Genomic DNA, 18,871 nt, shown 5'->3' on the forward strand with positions numbered 1-18,871 from the left:
GATTACATTGAGAGTTATTTCATTGTATATCCATTTCCTATCAGGTCTCCTTATTGCTGAGCACTGGGTCTATGCTCTGGGTGAAGTTTTAAAGGTTCTGAACTTGAAACTGGCCTCCTTCTCAACCAGAGAAGAAATGTCTAACATCATCCATAGTGGAAGTGGCCAGAAGTCACGTAACCTGGCGAAAATGGAATTAATAGTCCCAGGGAAAATTATTTTTAAAAGCTTCAGTTAAACAAGAGCAGTTATTTAACAGAAAAAAGAAATTCACTACTTAATCGATGAGGGGAAAACACTGATTTTTAAAGATTTAAAAGGATAATAACCTAAAATTAAGTTCATGCCACTGAGTCCAGCTATTTGAGAAGTAGTATACAGCATGGACAAGAGAACAGACAGGGTCTAGAGACTTTCTGGGGTTTGACTGCCAGCTCTGTAATTTCATTGCTGTGTGACTCTGGGCAAGATATTTAACTTCTCTGTTCTGTGTCTCAGTTTGCCCATCTATATAATACAAACATCTTAGAGCTTAGCTCACAGGGATTTTATGATTCATCAAGCTAATGTTAGTAAAGTGCTTACAACGATACCTAGCACACACATAAAGCAATACTGGTGTTTACTGTTATTTTTTCTCCCTTACTCCTCAATCCAAATTAATGAAAAAATATTGTATCTACAAAGTACCTTCAGATAGATTACCTAATTTTGATCCTAACAATAGTCTGGTAACAGTGGCAGAACAAGTCTCTTTTTATTTTATAGATAAATTAGTCATAGGCTCATATGCTGATAAATGGTTCAGTGCTACCTTGAACCCAGGACTTTTGACTCTGAGGCTGGCGACCTGTCCACTGCAGTCAGAGAGGTTCAACTCAGAACCCAGCCAATGCCTTTTAAGGAGACACATCCTGACAAGCCTTATGGCCAAAGCCTCTGTTAAATCCAATAGAAATTTGAGTATGTTTGAAATAAAAACGTATTTTTTAAAACCTGAAGGTAAATGAAAACTTTTACTTGAACTTTAAAACCATCTTCTATGATGTTTCTGACCCAAACATGGAAGTATTACTTTCACTCACACACACAAAAACACAGAGATAAACAAACCTAGAAAGACTAATTATTTTCCCTGTCTCATCTAAGCAAAATGTCAAAAGAAAACAAACAGGCCAGGAGAAAAGTAAATTAGTTTTGTACAAGTCCTTTCCGTGAGAAAGGCCTAGGAGTCTAGTAGCTGCATAGGTAAGGACCATTTATTTATATTTAAACACGATACACATAATTCGAGGATTATCTTAAGCCTTCCACCACCCATGGTTCTCAGGACTCTAGTTACTATCCGAGGAGGTCTGGCTCTGGCGAGGTTAATGGTAATGCCTTAGAGTAATTACTTAGAAAAAGAATAAACAATCATTTCATAGTTTGATGCCACGGTATCATTCCCATCAATATCCTTTTTTTAATTTTCATTTTTGCCCATCACAGAGAGAAAAGAAGGAGGTTTAATTTTATTTAAAGAGGGGAAAAACAAGCCTGAATGTACTTTTTTGGTTGGAGGTGGTGGGATATGCAAGGAGAAAAGGTCAACCAGCTGGTTTTCATCTATATGCCATAATTCTCTGTTTAGTTTACACTATTAAACTCCAAAGCTTTGCTTTAATCTTAACTGTTACAGTATGCCGTACTGCAGATTCTAGCATGTCGCATCCCTGATAGGGTTTCAGACTTGGGCCAAGCCCCATCCCCCAAGCTGGCCTTGCCATATGGGTAGCAAATGCATCCAACATTTTTTCATTGGCGCCTGCATCATTATGTTTTGTCACCAATGGTTTCTCGGGTTTTCAGTAAATTGCTGCGTATACTGTGGTTTGGGCTGTCGAGATGATCGCCTGCATTTATTTGTATACAGCCGTGTCCTCATTAGGGCCTCCCTGTCCTGTCAGCCTAGGAAGGATGACCTAGCATCTGTTTGTTGAGATTGGGAGTGAGTGGAGAAACCATAGAAGAAAAAAAAACAAAAACAGAAAGCAGGAGCAAACAATGTGAGGGGAAATAGCTTCCACACTCCAAAAGCCAGGTCAAGGAGGAGAGGTGAGAAGCGAGACCTACCTGATCTGTCTTCGTTTTGCGAATCACATCTTCGGCACAGTTCTGGGATGGTCTTGAGAGATGTGACTGAGTACTAAATGGGAAGCCAGAGGAGAAAGGGTATAAAATAACAACTTAAAGTGAGAGCATAACAGTCACTCAAATTGGCCAGAAAAATCAAAACACAAGAAGTGATATTTGAGTGCAATATGTATATTCAGAAAGTCTAGCTAATTTTACCCTAAATGGGCTCGCTCTACATATAAGCATCTAAGCAGACAGATTAAAAAGAGGGCTGGATGGCCCTTCCTCAGCAAACAAGGTGCTGTGTATCCAGCAGACATTCTATGTCCCATCACTTCCGCTACTTGTGGAAGATGGAAGAATGCTTTGACCATGAAAATTTACAGGAGATGGCCATTGTATTTGCATTCTGAAGCCTAAGAGCAAATCTATGTGTGAAAAGCCAGGGGGAGACGCATCCAGCTTCCTGCAGCAGCCAGGAGCCACATTTGTGCCGATGTGGATTGGACTACACAAACATCTCTAACGTTGCCACTTGCCGCAATGTAGAATCTGTAATCGCCGTGGGAAATACCAGGGTAATGTTATTAAAAGCGAGAGGAGCATGGTTCTGTGTTTGAAAGCTCATCTGTTTCACATATAGATTAGACTAAACTGAAAGAAACCACCTTGCAGGTTGTTCAGTCCCAACACCAACTCAGGGGCTGGCTATCAAGACGACAAATTATGACATGAGGGGGCATAAAATCAGAAGAGCTAAAACAAATGTAAAATCAATAGCTATGATTTATGGGAACTACACTTGGTGCCAATCAATCTTTCCTTAGAGAAGGGTGTTTTAAAACAAAATAAAAGGATGAACTCTTTCTTTAATCAAGGGGCAATCTTCAACGATATTTTAATTCATAAAATGCAGCTTCCTAGAACTATTTTGCTCTGTACCTTTAGGAAACGCATTCTTATGTAAATGAGAACGTATTATGAATTACTTCACTGCTGCAAAATTTGGGGGGATTGAGAAGAAACATTTAATCTAAAAGAAAAATGGTCATGGGAAACTCATTAGGATTATTGTAGCATTACAAGTGAGGAATGTATAATTAGACACATTTGTCAATAAGAAGGTACTTTAGTTAGCTCGCTGTTGATAGATGAAGCAGAGCATCTACATGGAGAATGGGGACCTCCCAGTGCTCTCCACGGGGTATCAGGACAGCAAGGCAGAGGGAAGGGCAGTTGTAGCTATTGTCAGCTTGCCAATTTCATATCACAAACAAATTAAATATCCAGTACTTGCAAGTGAAAAATAAAATCTCAAATGACTAATTAGAGAAATTACTCTTACCTGTCTGACGCAATAACATCCTGTTTGTGTTGGCCATTCCTCAGAGACTACAGGTGTTTTAGCGAATCCACTCATGGTGTCATGTATTCAGAGAGGGTACATGACAAATCAAAAGTGAGCTTCAAGGATTTTTTTCCCCTTCTACATTATGTTCTTTGGGGGCTGGAGGTAACACAGGTACAGAAGGCACTTTTTGTTGTTGTTTTGTTACTAATAAGGTACCTTATGTTTCTAGCCAAGTACAAGGTCTCTAAAGAATCTGGTAGCTTCCTGAGACCAGCTGGTACAGGTTAAATAATTACACAGTCCATAATTCAATTAAAATCGGGCCTCTTGTTTTGGCTGCCATGCGCCCCATGAAAGCACCCTTTGGCAAAGTCTTATACACTCTCTCTCGCCCCCCGCCCCCCACACTCTTTGCTTTTTTTCCAAAGCACAATTTTAGAAAGAGGAAATTTAAGATTGATTGTGTTTAACTACAGTTAATGAAAAATTCAATAAGGTTGCTCACTGGGCTTAAAGAGATGTATTTGATTAAGCTGGTGTCCTGCTATCTGTACTTCCAGCCACACGCATCCTGTCACTCCCACCCAAAGTCAAGCATGTCAGAATCTCTGATTTATTAGCTGTGCCTTCAACTCTTTCCACGTGACTTCAAAGGTTCACAGCGTGCTGTAACTTTTAACTCGATGAGGTTTAAATGTGAACAGCACGGCTGCCTGGTTGGTGTGGGGACTGAGCGATAGGCAGAGGCCAGTCTAGCCGATGCCCATCCACTGCCTCAACCTGTGTCACCCATCCGGTCTGCCTCTCCACCCACGGTCACACAGGGAGTCACTTCTGTGAGGGCACACATCTGGGGAAAATGCCCCTGAAGGAAAAGTCGTGCGCTGCTCCTGGTAATGGAAATTAAAACTACAGCCATCTAAGAAAAAGATGATGCATTGGTCAGAAATGTTGGGGTGACTGTCAGGGTATATGGAGTGGCAAATTCAGCAATGACTTCCCATGTGAACAAACCCATCTTTCTTTATAAGGACTCCTTGAGAGAAAAAAACCAACTTGGGGATTTGTTTCGGTGAAGTACGGAAGGGATGCTGCGAAGATGATTAAGCTGTGACGTGAAGAGATGAAGAGGAAACACACAATTCACACAACCAGCATGCAAAATCGTTTTCCTATTTGCAAATACGGGAATGAGCATATGACCGGGAAAGCCACCCCCGCCTGAACGCACTGCGCGGCCACCTGGGGGCTGAGAGGGAAGCCATCCAGGCCTGCCTCCCAGCACACGACAGATGGCCTTTTATACGAAGCTGTCAGATCGCCAACCCCATTCTCAGGACAATGGCCTGCTCCCAGGGCAGCAACTATTGTAACTGTGGCCCTATCGGGACCAAAGCCCAGTGTATCTTCCCTGTCTATTGCCTCCAACCCAACCCTTTGTATTCTGACCCCTTGATTCCGATTATCTTTGGGTGACAAGAGAGGAGAGGAGCCTTGCAGATAGTTGGGAAGCATCTGCTGCTCTCGTTTATCCATTTTCTAAAAACACTTCCAGAGGCTACCCTGTGGAAACAGCCCTTTGGCCCCGAACTTCTTTTCCACTCCTCCGTCATGTCTCAAGGAAAGCTCCTGCCGAAGGGGGACCAGCGGCCCCTGCTTCTTCAACGCTCCTGTGCATTGGCGGTTTAGTCCCGCTCCGTTCCTTTACCCCAGGGCCCTCCTCGCCTCCTGCCTTCCTCTGGCCAGGCAAATGGAACCGTTCTGCAAGGCCAGCTGGGGTCGGCCTCCTCCGCGAAGCCCTAGCTGACGGCTGCGCCCCTTCCTGACCTTACCTTTCCCTGCCCTTGGTTAAAATGCTGCCCTGCTTTACGCTCTGTGGTTTCCTATGCGTTGGTGTTGCCTTCCACAAGCGCCTGGGGGGCAGGATAACACCTCTGACTTATACATTACATGCGTAGCATCACCCATCTCGGAATGTGTGAGGAATTCACCTTCTTTGGCCCCATCTCAGGCACTCTGAGGGCAGGGCCTCGCAATCTGTGTTTTTACGGCCATCCAGGTGACTCAAGTGCTGAAGTTCAAGAACTACTGCTCTATATATTTCCTTATCTGAGGCATGTGTCCATTACAGAACCCGTCACATGATGTTTCAGCTATATGTTTACATAACTGCTTTCTCTGCTTCCTGAGGGTGTGGACAATATTTTATTTACCAAAGATACTAGGTTATTGAACTGAAAAAAATGAATTCCCCTATGTAGCCCATGATTTTAGTGACAATAATAATAGTAATAATGATAGTAGTTAATATTTACATAGCACTAATCTTCTTAGAAAAAGTACATAATTACAAGTCTAGCAATGTAATCATAGTATATTTAAAAGGAAAAACACTTCCAATATGTTAACAGTGCTGGCTGATACCTTAGCCTTTTGTATAAAGAACAATGGATTTGGAGCGAGATCTAGATTCAAGTCCCTGTTCTGACATTTATTAACTTTGTGGTTCTGGGCAAATAAGTCATTTCTTATCTCCGGGGCTCAGTTTTCTTACCTATCAAACAGATAATCATACAGGAGAATGTAAGTGAAGTCAATTTGCAAGCTGTAAAGTGATGTTAGATGTTTTTGTCTCCTCTCTCCAACCTGTTTTACATGTGTGTCCCACAGCCCTTCCCTCTCATCTTCATTCCACTCATGTTTTTAAGCTCAGTAGATTAAGACGTGAGAGTTAATGAGGCAGGAAGAGGCTGCCCGAGCTGGGACTGGAAAGGGGAGGAAGAAGAGCTCAGCCTGTCTCGGCACGTTATTTGGCTTCTCTTTGGTCTTTCTTCATCCAAGAGAATCCATGGCCAAGGGCTGACACTGAAACTTAGCTTTGCAAACTACACAGACAACCCTACACATCCCAGACTACACCAGTCAGTTTTGTCACTCTGCCATGCAAAATAGTTTGAACATACATGGGATTCATAATAACGGCGTGTGATTTCTGCATTGGACTGTGGGGATCTCTGACCACCCTAGATACTGCTCAGGCCTGAACAGCTTTGGCCCTTACTCCTGAAAGCTGGAGCCAGTTGGGTGAACAAGCAGACATTACTCAAACGGTAATGAGCCACAGAAAATGAAAGAACTAAAATCCCAAGCACCTTTTCAAGCTACAGGCTTTTAAACAACGAAGGTCCCATGAAGTTTCCAAAAGAAACAATTAAGCCAGCCATCCAAACAACCATCCCGAAGTTCATGACTTTTCACACAGCTTTCCAAACTTCAAGCAGACGTCTCAACAGGCACACAATCCAATGACAAAAATGCATATAAGCAAAGCTGGTAGTGAAAGATACACAGCTGAAATGAGATTTTCAGAAACATAATATTTTTCTAAAATTCTGACCATCTCTCCTATGGCTTGCCCGTCCAGTTCGGGAAGGCGTCCTAACTTCGCACCCTCTGTAACAGGTCCTGCTTCACGGCTCCTCTGAGGACGTGGTCCTAACAGTCCACCCCTTCATTGCTACCTCCTGCTTGTGCCCAGGTCTCCTTCTCTTTGGCCACTGTCTCAACACTGGCTCTCTGCTCTGACCCCATAAAAATAAACAAGCACCCCGCCACCACCTCAAGTCATGCTGCCTCTCCAGCTGACCTTGGACTTTCCTGCTCTTGTGTCCACAGCCAACTTTTAAAAAAGAATTGCCTTGGTTTTTGTCTTTACACCTTTACCTCTGCATCACTCTACCACCACATCTTCTGTCCCTCGCAGGCACTGCTCTTATTAGGGTCGCCAGTGAGTCTTAACCGGACAATCCAGTGGGCACTTTTCAACCTTTTTCTTTATAGTGATCTATTGACCACTACTGGCCACTTCTCCTTGTTTAAATTCTTGAAACCCCTCACCCCTTGTGGCTCCCTTAGTTGTCCTCCCATCTCTCTGAAAGCTTCTTCCCAATCTCTTGTGTAGAAGACTCTTTCTCCCTGACCATGCAAGACTCGCCTCTGCACAGGTCCTCCCTTGGAACGTTCTTCTCTTTCCACATTTCTTGTTTCACAGGTGACCGCACAGACTCCCACGATGTCGACCCCCACCTTTACATGGTACAGACACCGGTGATCTCCACTTTCATCTATCCTTCCCAGTCTGCCTTAAACACCTTTCTTCCCACCATTCAGGCTCCATTAAAGAAAATTATTACAAATAATCCTATTGGCAAATACATTTGATTTTTGCCCTTGGCTCCTTGTTTTTATCCTATTTTTCTGGGAGGTTTTTCTTTCAAAATTAATAAATTATATGATTCTATGCTGAGACATTGCTTGTGGTTGGTGTTTGGGAAAACTCAGTAACTCTTTTTTGACCGTAGATAGAGTGTGCAAGGAACTACTCTACTGTAATGCTAACATGTACAGTCAGGCAAAGGGCGAAGCTCCACGTCAGTTAAGGTGGGAGATCACAGTACTGAATGGCCCCCTTCTTCTGTGAGAAGTGTTCATGAAAGAAAAGACCTAGATGGACAAGGATGGCCGGAGGTGACCAAGGGGCCCAGCAGAAGCCATTTTCAATGCACCGGTTACACACATGGGCTCTAGAGCTGGACCGCACATACTATATCCTGGCTTCGTCATTTTCTGGCTGATTAATCTCAGTCACTTAACCTCTGTATATCAGTTTTTTCCTCTGTAAAACTGGTAATAACCATATCAACAACAGAATGTGGCTGCAAAGATCATGCACTAATCATGTAAAACATGGGGAACAGTATATGATGCGTAGTAAGTGTTCAATACATGTTAACTATTACCATTATTAGTTAAATTGAAAAGCATCAAAAGTGAGCATTGAAAAACGAAGCCAAAGTAGTGGTAACTACTGAGACAAAAATTACAGATTACAAAAGAATTACAGAAGAAATGTATCTTGCAGTAGGGAAGATGCTTGGACATAATAATTGTTCAGCTTCAATGATGGTCTAGTTTTAATTGTGAACCAATAATCAATCACCATCAGAATATAAAAACTGCCTGTCAAGGATGGAGTTCGATATTGTAATTAAATGTGACCCACCGTCAAGTTAACCTGACATTTCATAGTTTGCTCATGTGTTATTATAGGGTACTTACTGCAAACTCTGTGAGAACACAGACAAGTCTGTGTCATTCATCCCAAGCCTAGAACCATGCTTAGTACACTGTAAACATTTAATAAGTATTTGCTGAGTAGGTTGGTATAAAATCTAGTTAATGCATATGAGATCATTTGTGTAAATGACCTGCATCATCAATCTAGCAAGTGCTATGACTATCGGACAAGATAAGAACTTTTAGGGTTACCTACAGAGTAAGAGAAGAGCAAGTATAAAAATCTGACAGTCACCCATTCTTCTTGGAAAACATCCTACCGGTAAAGTTGCTCTCTAACTTCTTAGGAAGGGATTCCAAGATTTGGAGTCAGGGACCTAGGTCCTAGTCCTGGGCTCTAATATTAGTTATAGGACGTAAACTTGTAATTTATCTTGTCTGGATTAGATTACTCCTAATTCCTTTCCTGGCTGGGGTTAAGAAAAACAGATAAGACAAATGACGTATGAAATTAGAACAAGGTGTGAGGTTTTGGATAACAGGGGCTGGAAAGGAAGAAATGAGAGGCAGGGCTGAGAGATGAGACAAGAAGCAACTGAGGAAGCCAGACGCATGTGAAAGTCTTGGTCACCTTTTAGGAAGCACAGAAGAATGTATAACAGGGTCTTACTCAGGCAGATTCCTTGCTAGAGAGGTGGGACAGGCCAGGTTCTCTGTAGCTGTGATATCCTTGTGCTCTTTATCACATCTAAAATCAGGGCAAAAGCTGTATTCTTTACCTGCCAACCCTTTGCCTGAGTCCACCTGAGAAGCAATAACTGTCTTTCTCAAGGTCTCCCACTGCTGTGAAAGGGCTCTTTGGGAAAATGTAATGAAATCTGGGAAGTATCCGTGGACTGAGTTGAGTAAAAGGTGGTGCACCCAAACCAGAGGAGGGCAAATATTTTAGTGCAACTGATGCCCAATCTGTAGGATGGAGAAATGTGAAAACTCATTGCAAGTGGGAGTTGTTTGCCATAGAATTTATTTTTCTACCAGATGGCGGTTCGAGCACCTTAGGAAAAGGAATCCACCGAATTCTGTGCTACTTCCTATTCTAGGTTTCAAGGGCCTGGGCGAAGGGAAGGACACTTATTTATCTTGATCTCTTTTGACTTGCACACAAAGTAGGTCAGGCAATTACCAAAAATGTCAACTTTCATCAAAGTTGCATTCACATCGATACAGCAAAGCAAACATTCCTGTGCAGGGGAACAGACCATTTTCCTTCATCATATTTGTTTGTGTGCACATAAGCATGTGTGTATTTACATGTGTATGTACATTTAGGTGTGTGTATACATATGTGTATGTATATAAATATGGGGGTATGTGTTTCTGTACATACATATATGTAAAATTTCAAATTTTCTCCATAACCAGGGCAATAAGTAGATATAATTATTATCATTTTATAGGTGGAAAAGTTGAGGTACAATAAAATTAAGAGATTTGCCTAAGTTCTCTTTAGCTTGATTTATTTTATTTATTAATAATATATACCAACTACATTAGTGCTCAGAAGCTATTTGCAATTGCTTCAGGGCCTATTTGAGGATAATAATGGGTGAGATGACCAGTCCATTCAACTCAACTAAGTTACTCAGAAGGGGGGGAGTCATGTGGTCAAAGATTTCTGTATTAAGTCCTGACCGTGCCACTTATTTACCTGTAACCTTTCGAAAGTCACACAACATCTCTAAGCCTCATTTTCTTCATTTGCCAAACAGGGGATTAAAATAGGGCCCACTTTGCAGAGTTGATGTGAGACTTAAACAAAATAACTGACTTAAAGGGTTCAGCGCAGTGTGTGGCCTGGGCAACATTTGACTGTGATGAGTCAGGCTCTTCAATGGATCCGTGGTTCAGCCTCTGCTTTATTCAGTCCTTTGCATACTATTTCTGAGAATAGCAAATTGGCCTCTCTTAATGAAATACACCACGGCCACTAAGAACCCCAGGGTACAATAGTATTCTAGAGCATTTTTCATTTTTCAGACACAGGGCTCTGGCTTCCATAGGAATGAAGAAATCTGTAAACCCATTTGCAGTGACAGAAAGGCCCTACTTTGACCCTCTGTGTTTACGTGTGTCGTCATCTCCCCCTCGCACATCTGCAGCCAGTGCACAATGTCCTGCCTTTTGCGATGGCAGGATTACAAGAATGTATAGTTTAAACCCTCATTTTGCAAAGGATGAGCATTATTTTCAAGTCTGGGAAACTTCAAAATAATGGAAGTGCCTCTGTGTTTTGTCTCATTAGGTAAAGGCAGAAAAGTTCTAGTTGTTTTTTCGGACCATTATACAGCTTGTGTTTTAATTAAATCAAGAACCAGGCTCATGACTAGAAGGGAAAAATCGTAAAATAGAAAGCTGAGGGCTACAGCTGGAGAGGAAGAAGAGCAGTTTTAAACTCAGGCATCTTTTTGGTAAACATCTTTTTCAAATGTATTGTGCATTACCCTCCCCTCTTCTGCCACTTAACCAGGAAAGAGGCCTCAGGGCTGGGGGAGGTGGAGGATTACGGAATCCTAAAAATAAAGGCATGTTTATGGGAGACTATGTTTCTCTTTATGCCAGTAAATCAGCAAGTTGAACACATCTTCATTTTTCAATGTTAGCATCTGAATAGTCTCCATTTTGCCCCTAAAACAGTTGTGACATTTATTGCTCCTAGTTTACCTAAACTGGCTGAAAACAACTATTTCAATATTTAAGAGGTTATCTCTACTGCTTTTCCCATGAAATGTGAGAACAACATTATTCAGGCACATTTAAGATAATGAACTTGGATTGGATTAAACTATAATAAAATAATCTACCATGTTATAGAGGATGCCAAATTCGAACTTCTTGAGTTTTTCATGTGTGTATATATATATATACACACATATATATGCCAGGATTGCTCATCCTCAGTGCTATCAACATTGGAGACCAGATAATTCTTTGTTGGAGGGGATTTTCCTGTGCATTTTAGGTTGTTTAGAAGAATCCTCGGTCTCTACCCACTAGATGCCAGTAGCATATTCCTAGTTATGACAATCAAAAATGTCTCCAGGCCAGGCCGGGCATGGCTCAGCGGCTGAGCGCCGACCTAGGATCCAGGCGACAGGGATTCGATTCCCGGTCAGGGCACATGCCTGGGTTGCAGGCTCGATCAATGACTCTCTCATCATTGATGTTTCTATCTCTCTCTCTCCCTCTCCTTTCCTCTCTCTGAAATCAATAAAAATATATTAAAAAAAATAAAAAGTAATGTCTCCAGGTATTGCCAAATGTTCCCCTGGAGGGTGGGTAAAATCATCCTTATGAAGACCACTGCAATAGACTATTTTGGTCTTGGAGAAGTAGTCAAGTATTGTGGCTAAAAGCATATATTCTGGAAACAAAGTATTCCTAACTAAGTGGGTGACTGTGGACAAATTATGTAACTTGTTTCATGCTTCAGCTTCCTCATCTGTAAAGTGAAGATAATAATAAGTACCTTCTTCAGAGGGTAGTTGTGAGAATTAAACAAGACAATGCCTATCCCACACCAGGTGCTCAATGAATGGTGGCCATTATTATTGTTTCAGCAATTCTACGAACCTTCACCTATTTCCTTCTGATAAAAGTTTAAATGTGGGTCAAAGATTCAAACAACAGATACATAATTAAAGGGGGGGGAGTGCAGTTACACAATTACAGATGGATGTCTTTATTTATCTTTCAGAGTGGTCAAGTTATAGAAACTCAACCATTGCACAATCCTGCATCCCAACTTGCTAAACAGTTATAGTTATTGCTTAATATATTTTATTATCTTTTAAGTGGAGATTCCTAATTCATCAAAATTATGGGCTGCTGCCAGAGGACTCTTCTGTAAACACAACTGCTCTATTGCAGTGTTAATAAAAAAGTCTTGAAATGATGCCTGGTCTTTTCCCTCGAGTTCTTTCTTCACCGTTGGTCATATAAATATTATTGTATTATTCACTGAAATAATAACAAAAGCTACCATTTCTAAGAGCAACTTACTGTGTGCCAAGCTAAGTGCTTCACATTTAGTTTTTCACTCAATCCTCAAACAACAACAACAACAAAAAGCCACACACACAGAAAAGAAAACCTTTAAAGTTAGGTGGGTATCTCAGAGAGAAGTTAATGTGCTCCAGCCAGCAAAGGTCAGAGCGAGTCTGGAGCCCAGACTGGTGCCTTTAAAGTCTATGTTTTTAAAATGCAACTTCACCAGCAAAGTTCAGAGAACTACTCCGAAACTCCTAATCATAACACACATTTCCCTTCCTGAAACACCTTCCACCCTCCCAGCACCTACTCAAGCTGTCATTCACTCTATTTGCTCTTCCCCACTCAGCTCAAAGTACCTTGATGGGACTGGTTATACAAGGACCATGCTCTGAACACTTTTAAGTCCAGCACAGTAATTTAAAGAGAGAGAAAAAGACAGACAGACAAGAAGATATTGCAGAAAGGAAGAAACTCACTTCACCTCGGCCTTCACAAGGATTGATAAAATTGTATGGGAAAGCTGCATTCACCTTTCCCTGGCACAAAGACTCATCCAAGGTTAAATCAGATCACTCATCAAACTCGTCCCAATGATTCAATTATTGCACAGTGTTTGGATTTTATTTCAGATGAGGAGTAAAGGAGAGACTAAGGCTGTAGCCAGAGGCACATTAAAATAAGCTTATTTTTTTGAGTCAATTTCTAGCTGTGACCCAAAGCTCTATGCTACGAGGGATCAATGAAAAGTAAGGTCAGAAACCTTCCGTCTGCCTGTGTGGCTGCTGCCAGCACTGCGGCTCCTGCTGCCGCCCCGGCCAAGGGTGAGGCCGAGGAGTCCAGGGAGTCAGGGGAAGATACGGGATTTGGTCTCTTTGACTAATCACCAAAAAGCAACCAGCTCAGCCAGCTTTGTTTGTGAAACAAGGAAAAAAAGGCTTACTTCTCTTTAAAAAAAAAAAAAAAAAAGTGCCGTTGGAGGTTCTGAGAAGAAAAGTCATATGCCTAGCTCAGAAACAGCAACCTTCTCATCACATACTCTGAGAGCCCAATTTGGCTGGGAGGGCGTGAGAGACCAACACGTGGCAGAAGTGACTGTGTGGCCCAGGACAAGTCACAGCCAGCTAAGCAGGGGGCATGCAGAGGACCCACTCGGAGCAGCCTTGCGTCCTGAGAAGTTCAACAGGCTGCAGGATTACAAGGTTAAGCAGGGCCTCCGAGGCCAGCCGGTCCAGTCCCCATCAATGAAAGCCTCTTTCTCAATTTTTCCAACAAGCATCCAACCTGTGCTTTGAAACCCACAGTGATTGGAAGGGTTCCTCTTTGCTCATCAGTTACTAACTCGGCCGTCCTTCAGTCCATATGCATATGACCTCCAGAGAATGCTGGCTGAGCCACAGCCAGTCATATAAAAGGAATTGACACGAATAGGGTTAATTATGTGCAGAAGTAACTCTGTGAAGTGCTTAGTATCTGCAGGCCCTTCATAAATGTACTCAGTGAACAGTTTGGGCAATGAAAGAAATCAGGAATGGGAGGCTTGGGAAGGTTAAACCTCACCCAAGCACACACGCCATTAAGTGGGATTCACTTCTAGGTCCAGGAGATCCCCAAACCACATTTTGTCTGCCCCACAGGATGTCTGCTGTCAAGCTGTGATGTGGTTGGAAGAGGTTAGGACACAGGGACTGTAACAGAGAAAGCGGCCCACGCGGTGACGGCAGAGCCTCCTGGAAGCTTCACTTCCAAGCAGCGACACTTACGGATATGTCGTCACTGAAGTCGATCTCATCCAAATCCAGGTACTCAGGGGCTTCCATCATTATTCTTTGCACATTTTGAGTAAGGTTGAATACTTACAAATTCCTGGACAAGACGGAAAAATAAAAGGCCAAAGGTTAGTTGTTCTCGAAACAAAAATCGTATCTATGTTTAAACAAACGGAAAAGGTGACTGGTGCTCATGCCACCTTCGAGCACGTTTCCTTTGTTCCCATGTGCCGGGCCTGGCTTCCCAGAAATGCATGCTCCCCAGGCCCCCAGGGGGCTCCCCAGTGGGTGCCTGTGGGCCTCTGCTTCACTTCTTTGGTGCCTTCATGTCTCTCCCGAGCACCAACTCTGGTCAAACGCAGCCCCTGTGGTCCATACTGGGACCGAGCCGGCCCACACCTGGCACATGCGACGCCTTGGGTGAAAGTAGGACTTGGGGGACGGTGCCCTGACATCTTAGGAAGGCCACAGTCAACTGCCTGTGTGGGCACATCCCTGGATGCCTGCGCAGAGCGGCACACGCCGGATCCCCGCAGCAGTCACACGGGACAGACACCCAGGGACCAACGGTAACGGGTGTCTCAGAATTCGGAGCACAACCTCCAGTTCGTTCCTCAGAAAACATTTGAAAAGAGGCCCTAAGGACAGACTGAAACCACAGAGTTATGACTGCGCTGGCCCTGCTCCTCGCAGCTCCGCCTGAGGTGCCGGAGTGACCAAGCAGGAGCCAGAAAGGGCCCGGTCAGCAGCCAGCGGGGCCTCGCATCTGTCGGGGAGATACATGCCCTCCCAGTTCATTTGCCCATCACTTATCATCATCACCACTGGCGGTGACCGTGGCACCGCAGACGCCGAGACAGAAATAGAGGCCTCCTGGCGGAGCCTGCGTGTGCGGTTAGCTCCCTGGAGCAGCTCTCGGATATCCAAGCAGGTTGCGCTCCCCACAGCCTGTCTTCCTGATGACAAAGGCTGCCTCCCACACTCTGACTTGAGGACTAACCTGTTTTTTCCTCTAATCGGGTACCTTGCAAATGACTAAGGAATACATTACATATTGGAAAGTGAAAATAAATCTAGGCCAGTGAAAACGAGCTCATTTATATAAGATCAGGAAGGTAAAAGTATCTATTTTTTTTTTAAAGGGAACTCTTACTCTGAGGGCATTGCTTTCTCATTTTAAGATTTTTTATTTTTTTTGAGCTATACAAATAGGAGAATTACAAGAAAGGAGGGGAAATTGCTTGCCATCCCATACTTCAAACCCATCATTTGATTTAATTTTCAATGTTTCCTCTCCTTCCCTTCTCACATGCATGTACCATTTTTTATATTCTTTCAATTATAGCAGATGCAGAATTGGTCCAAGAAAGGATTAGGAATCCTACTACCATATTCAAATGAGATTATCCATTTAGAATAAATATTAAAAGTTCTTCTGAAAAATCATAGCAAGGTTTAAAATAAAAGCAAATTTGTATTTATAAAAATACATATATAGCCAGAAATTTTATTATTTATAGAAAAGGAGCAAAGTACGTGTTACAAAAAATATATCACTTTTCCTCTAATCCTCTCGAAGCTTTTCAGAGAAAAACACGCACACTAGTCCTTGCAAATTACTCAAAATAATGTTCCCTTCCATTCTGGTGGATTCTGAGACAATCCAGGCTCTCCAGATTCCAGCGTGTCAGCTAACAGACTTTCTTCCAATCCAATTTCTTTGCACTAAGTCTGTTCTCCACAATGAATTGTTGAATTACAGACTATTCCCATGGCTCTGGTGAATACAAGGATGCTGGGCATAGGATGGGGTGCAGACAAACAAAATATCACAAGAAACATGGAAACAAGGGGAGGCAGAGCAGAGAGACACACATCACACCGGGGACGGAGTGGATCTTTACATACATGGAAACATAAAACTAAACGCAAAATTCAAATGAACACATCTTAACCAAGCAAATTAACAAATAATCAGTGAGCCCCTGTTTGAGATGTTCTGACAATATACAGAGCAACATACACTCCAGTGTGGCCATTCTCATGGAACATATCCAGTGGATAATATAAATCATGATATTAAAGCAGAAAATCTTTACATGTGGACCTGGAGAGTGAGATTCTTTATTCCTTAGTCCAGAACACAAGTCACAACAGTTCCAGGCCACCGCAGGAAGACCTGGCCACCGCTCATACTTCTCTCAGTGGGTGGGACAGTCCAGCCTCAGGCTAAGGGGTTCCTGGCACCCAGGATCCTCGTGTACTTCCTGAGGGGCCTCCACGTGCAGCCATCTCCTCTAAGATGCCTTAGTCTACGGCCCAGTTCCTTTGGCCTGGTTTCAATGTCCTCTCTTGCAAGGTGCCACTTTTGCACATCCCGATTATGTGCAAAAATCCCCCTGTGGTTCACCAATCCCAGCCACGTTCCCAACATTAATTGTTTCTTTCCCGTTGAGGGTGAGGCCCATGGCCATCGCCGCGTCCTTCCTCATACGATGGGAAGGGGTGAGGTCCGGTTAGAGCAGCGGCCGGAAACAATCCAACCTGACAAGGGCTGAGCTAGGCCCTGGGCACTTTTCTCGCCCTGCTCTGCTGGCACCATTCCACCCCGCACGCCGGCCGTGGTGGGGACCAGCAAGCCCCCTTTCTGACCAAGGACACAGGGGCTCTGGTGGAACGCACGGCTACAGAGGGCGCACACCGGAGGCCCGCGAGCCGAGTCTGGCCCACAGATGTGATGTGTTTGGCCCTAACAGTGTTTTAAAAATAATCAGATCAGTTGCCAACACGTAGACCTTGGGTGATTTCACATTAAATTCTGGATTTCTGGCTTCACTTAAAAAATATCTGAAGCTGTGGCAGCACAGGTCTGCACTCCCCATGACGAGAGTTGGCTTCAGCGGGGCCCCATCTGCCCCTACTGTCCGGGAGGCTGCTCCCCCGTCCCCCGGCCCCTCCCATCCGCTCTCCTCACCGACAGGCCCTGGCTGGCCTGTGGGGCATCTGAGTGTTGGACCCTTCAAAGGAATTTAGTATTAAACAGTAAGTACCACCCTCCCCCACTTTTTTTCTTATTGGTGCCTCCTGCCAAATAATGTTTACTTCATCTGTACTCTAAGATTGTTTTAAATTCTCATACCACAATAGCAACAAAATAAAATTTCTTACAAATTAACTACCAGCATGTTGCAATGTGTGCTCTTACAGGGCCTTCATTCTATCTCATAACTAGGAAAGGAAAACCTTCAGGAACATAATAAAATGTTACGAGGTAGAGATTATGTCTCCCCCCACTTTACGACTGGCAGAAGGAAGGGTCCGTGCCTTGTGATTGGCGCCGCGGGTTTACACGCGAATAGAGTAAAAGGGAAGTAGCTGTGAGTAGAGGAGTAGAGGGGAAGCTGGGAAGCTGTGTGCCAAGTATAAGCTCAGAAAAACACCAAAACCATCCTTCATCCGGCCAGACCAGCAGCTTGGACACAAGGGGACCAGACTTACACAAGGCCCAGGAGAGTGGGTTTATGCCCAAGTGAAGATATTTTTCAGCCTCCCAAGAAAGGGCAGTGCAGCTTAAAATCCTTTACATGAGATTTTATTGCTCTGCATCGTAGTTGGCCTTGGGCTGCTTGGGATCTCAGGACCCAGTCACTTATAAATTGTGCTGCACCCACCCTGTCAGCCCTGGCCCTACAAGCGGCAGTCACTCCTCCCAGGTTCACTGAGGTCCCAAGGGCTTTCGTTTGTATTGTCACCCCTCCCGCCCAGCATCTCTCTCACAAGGTCTGCCTACCTTCTCCCACTGTCATGTCAACCCACTGAAATGATTCCACTTCATCTCAGTTGGGCTTTTAATTTGTCTGCACTGATGCTGGCAATTTTTAATTTGTTATTTACTGAGGCAGGTATGCTGTGTGCTTAAAGGTTTTATAGGGGGTGAGTGGCGGTGAAGATGGAGACTGGGCAGGGGGTGAGAACAGAGAAAGGTAGAGGAAATATTTTCCAGTGGTTTAGCTCTACTAATTTGGGTAGGAAAATCGGAAGGGATGTGCAGACACAGGGCTAGGGGGTGGGACCCGTATGCTGTGCAGAACCTGCTGGTGACACACTGCCTCCCTTCTTTTGATGTGCTCAAAGCACGTCTACTGGGAGAAATGTTACCCAAACTCCAAACTGATGTTTGGCTCGAGAAAACAAATAACTAAATATTCAGCATCAACTGTACATGAGGTCTGCAGGATTTTTCCTACTCTCACTGAGTTTTGATAAACTGCCAAGAACAGAAGTCCCTCCAGTGCCTGTTAAAGTATGTGGGAGGGGCTCACAGCCCTAATGGGTCTATCAGCACCACGTCACCTTCCCATGAGTGGCCTCAGTGATGGCCCAAAAGCTTCCTTTAAGGGAAGATTCAACTTGGGAACGAGCTCAAAGTAACTCCAAGTCCTACTGGATAATAAAAGCAGACAAGCAATTTAAAAAATAGCCTGCCTCTCCCTCTCGTCGTCTGATTTCC

The 18,871-nt window shown here is 43.6% G+C and overlaps 1 protein-coding gene across 8 annotated transcripts in view; it reads right to left on the reverse strand.

The window, feature by feature from the left end:
- SNCAIP (synuclein alpha interacting protein) overlaps positions 1 to 18,871 on the reverse strand; it is a 138,725-nt gene that overhangs the window by 49,206 nt on the left and 70,648 nt on the right. For all 8 annotated transcript variants that reach the window (XM_081131873.1, XM_081131868.1, XM_081131869.1 and 5 more), the window contains exons 2-3: positions 14,356 to 14,458; positions 2,116 to 2,188 (exon numbers count right to left, since the gene is read on the reverse strand). In XM_081131873.1, the coding sequence (XP_080987999.1) occupies positions 2,116 to 2,188; positions 14,356 to 14,384 (102 nt within the window). In that variant the 5' untranslated portion in view covers positions 14,385 to 14,458. The remainder of the gene's footprint in view (positions 1 to 2,115; positions 2,189 to 14,355; positions 14,459 to 18,871) is intronic.

Source organism: Miniopterus schreibersii, assembly GCF_964146895.1.
Source record: "Miniopterus schreibersii genome assembly, chromosome: 3".
Lineage (NCBI taxonomy): Eukaryota > Metazoa > Chordata > Mammalia > Chiroptera > Miniopteridae > Miniopterus > Miniopterus schreibersii.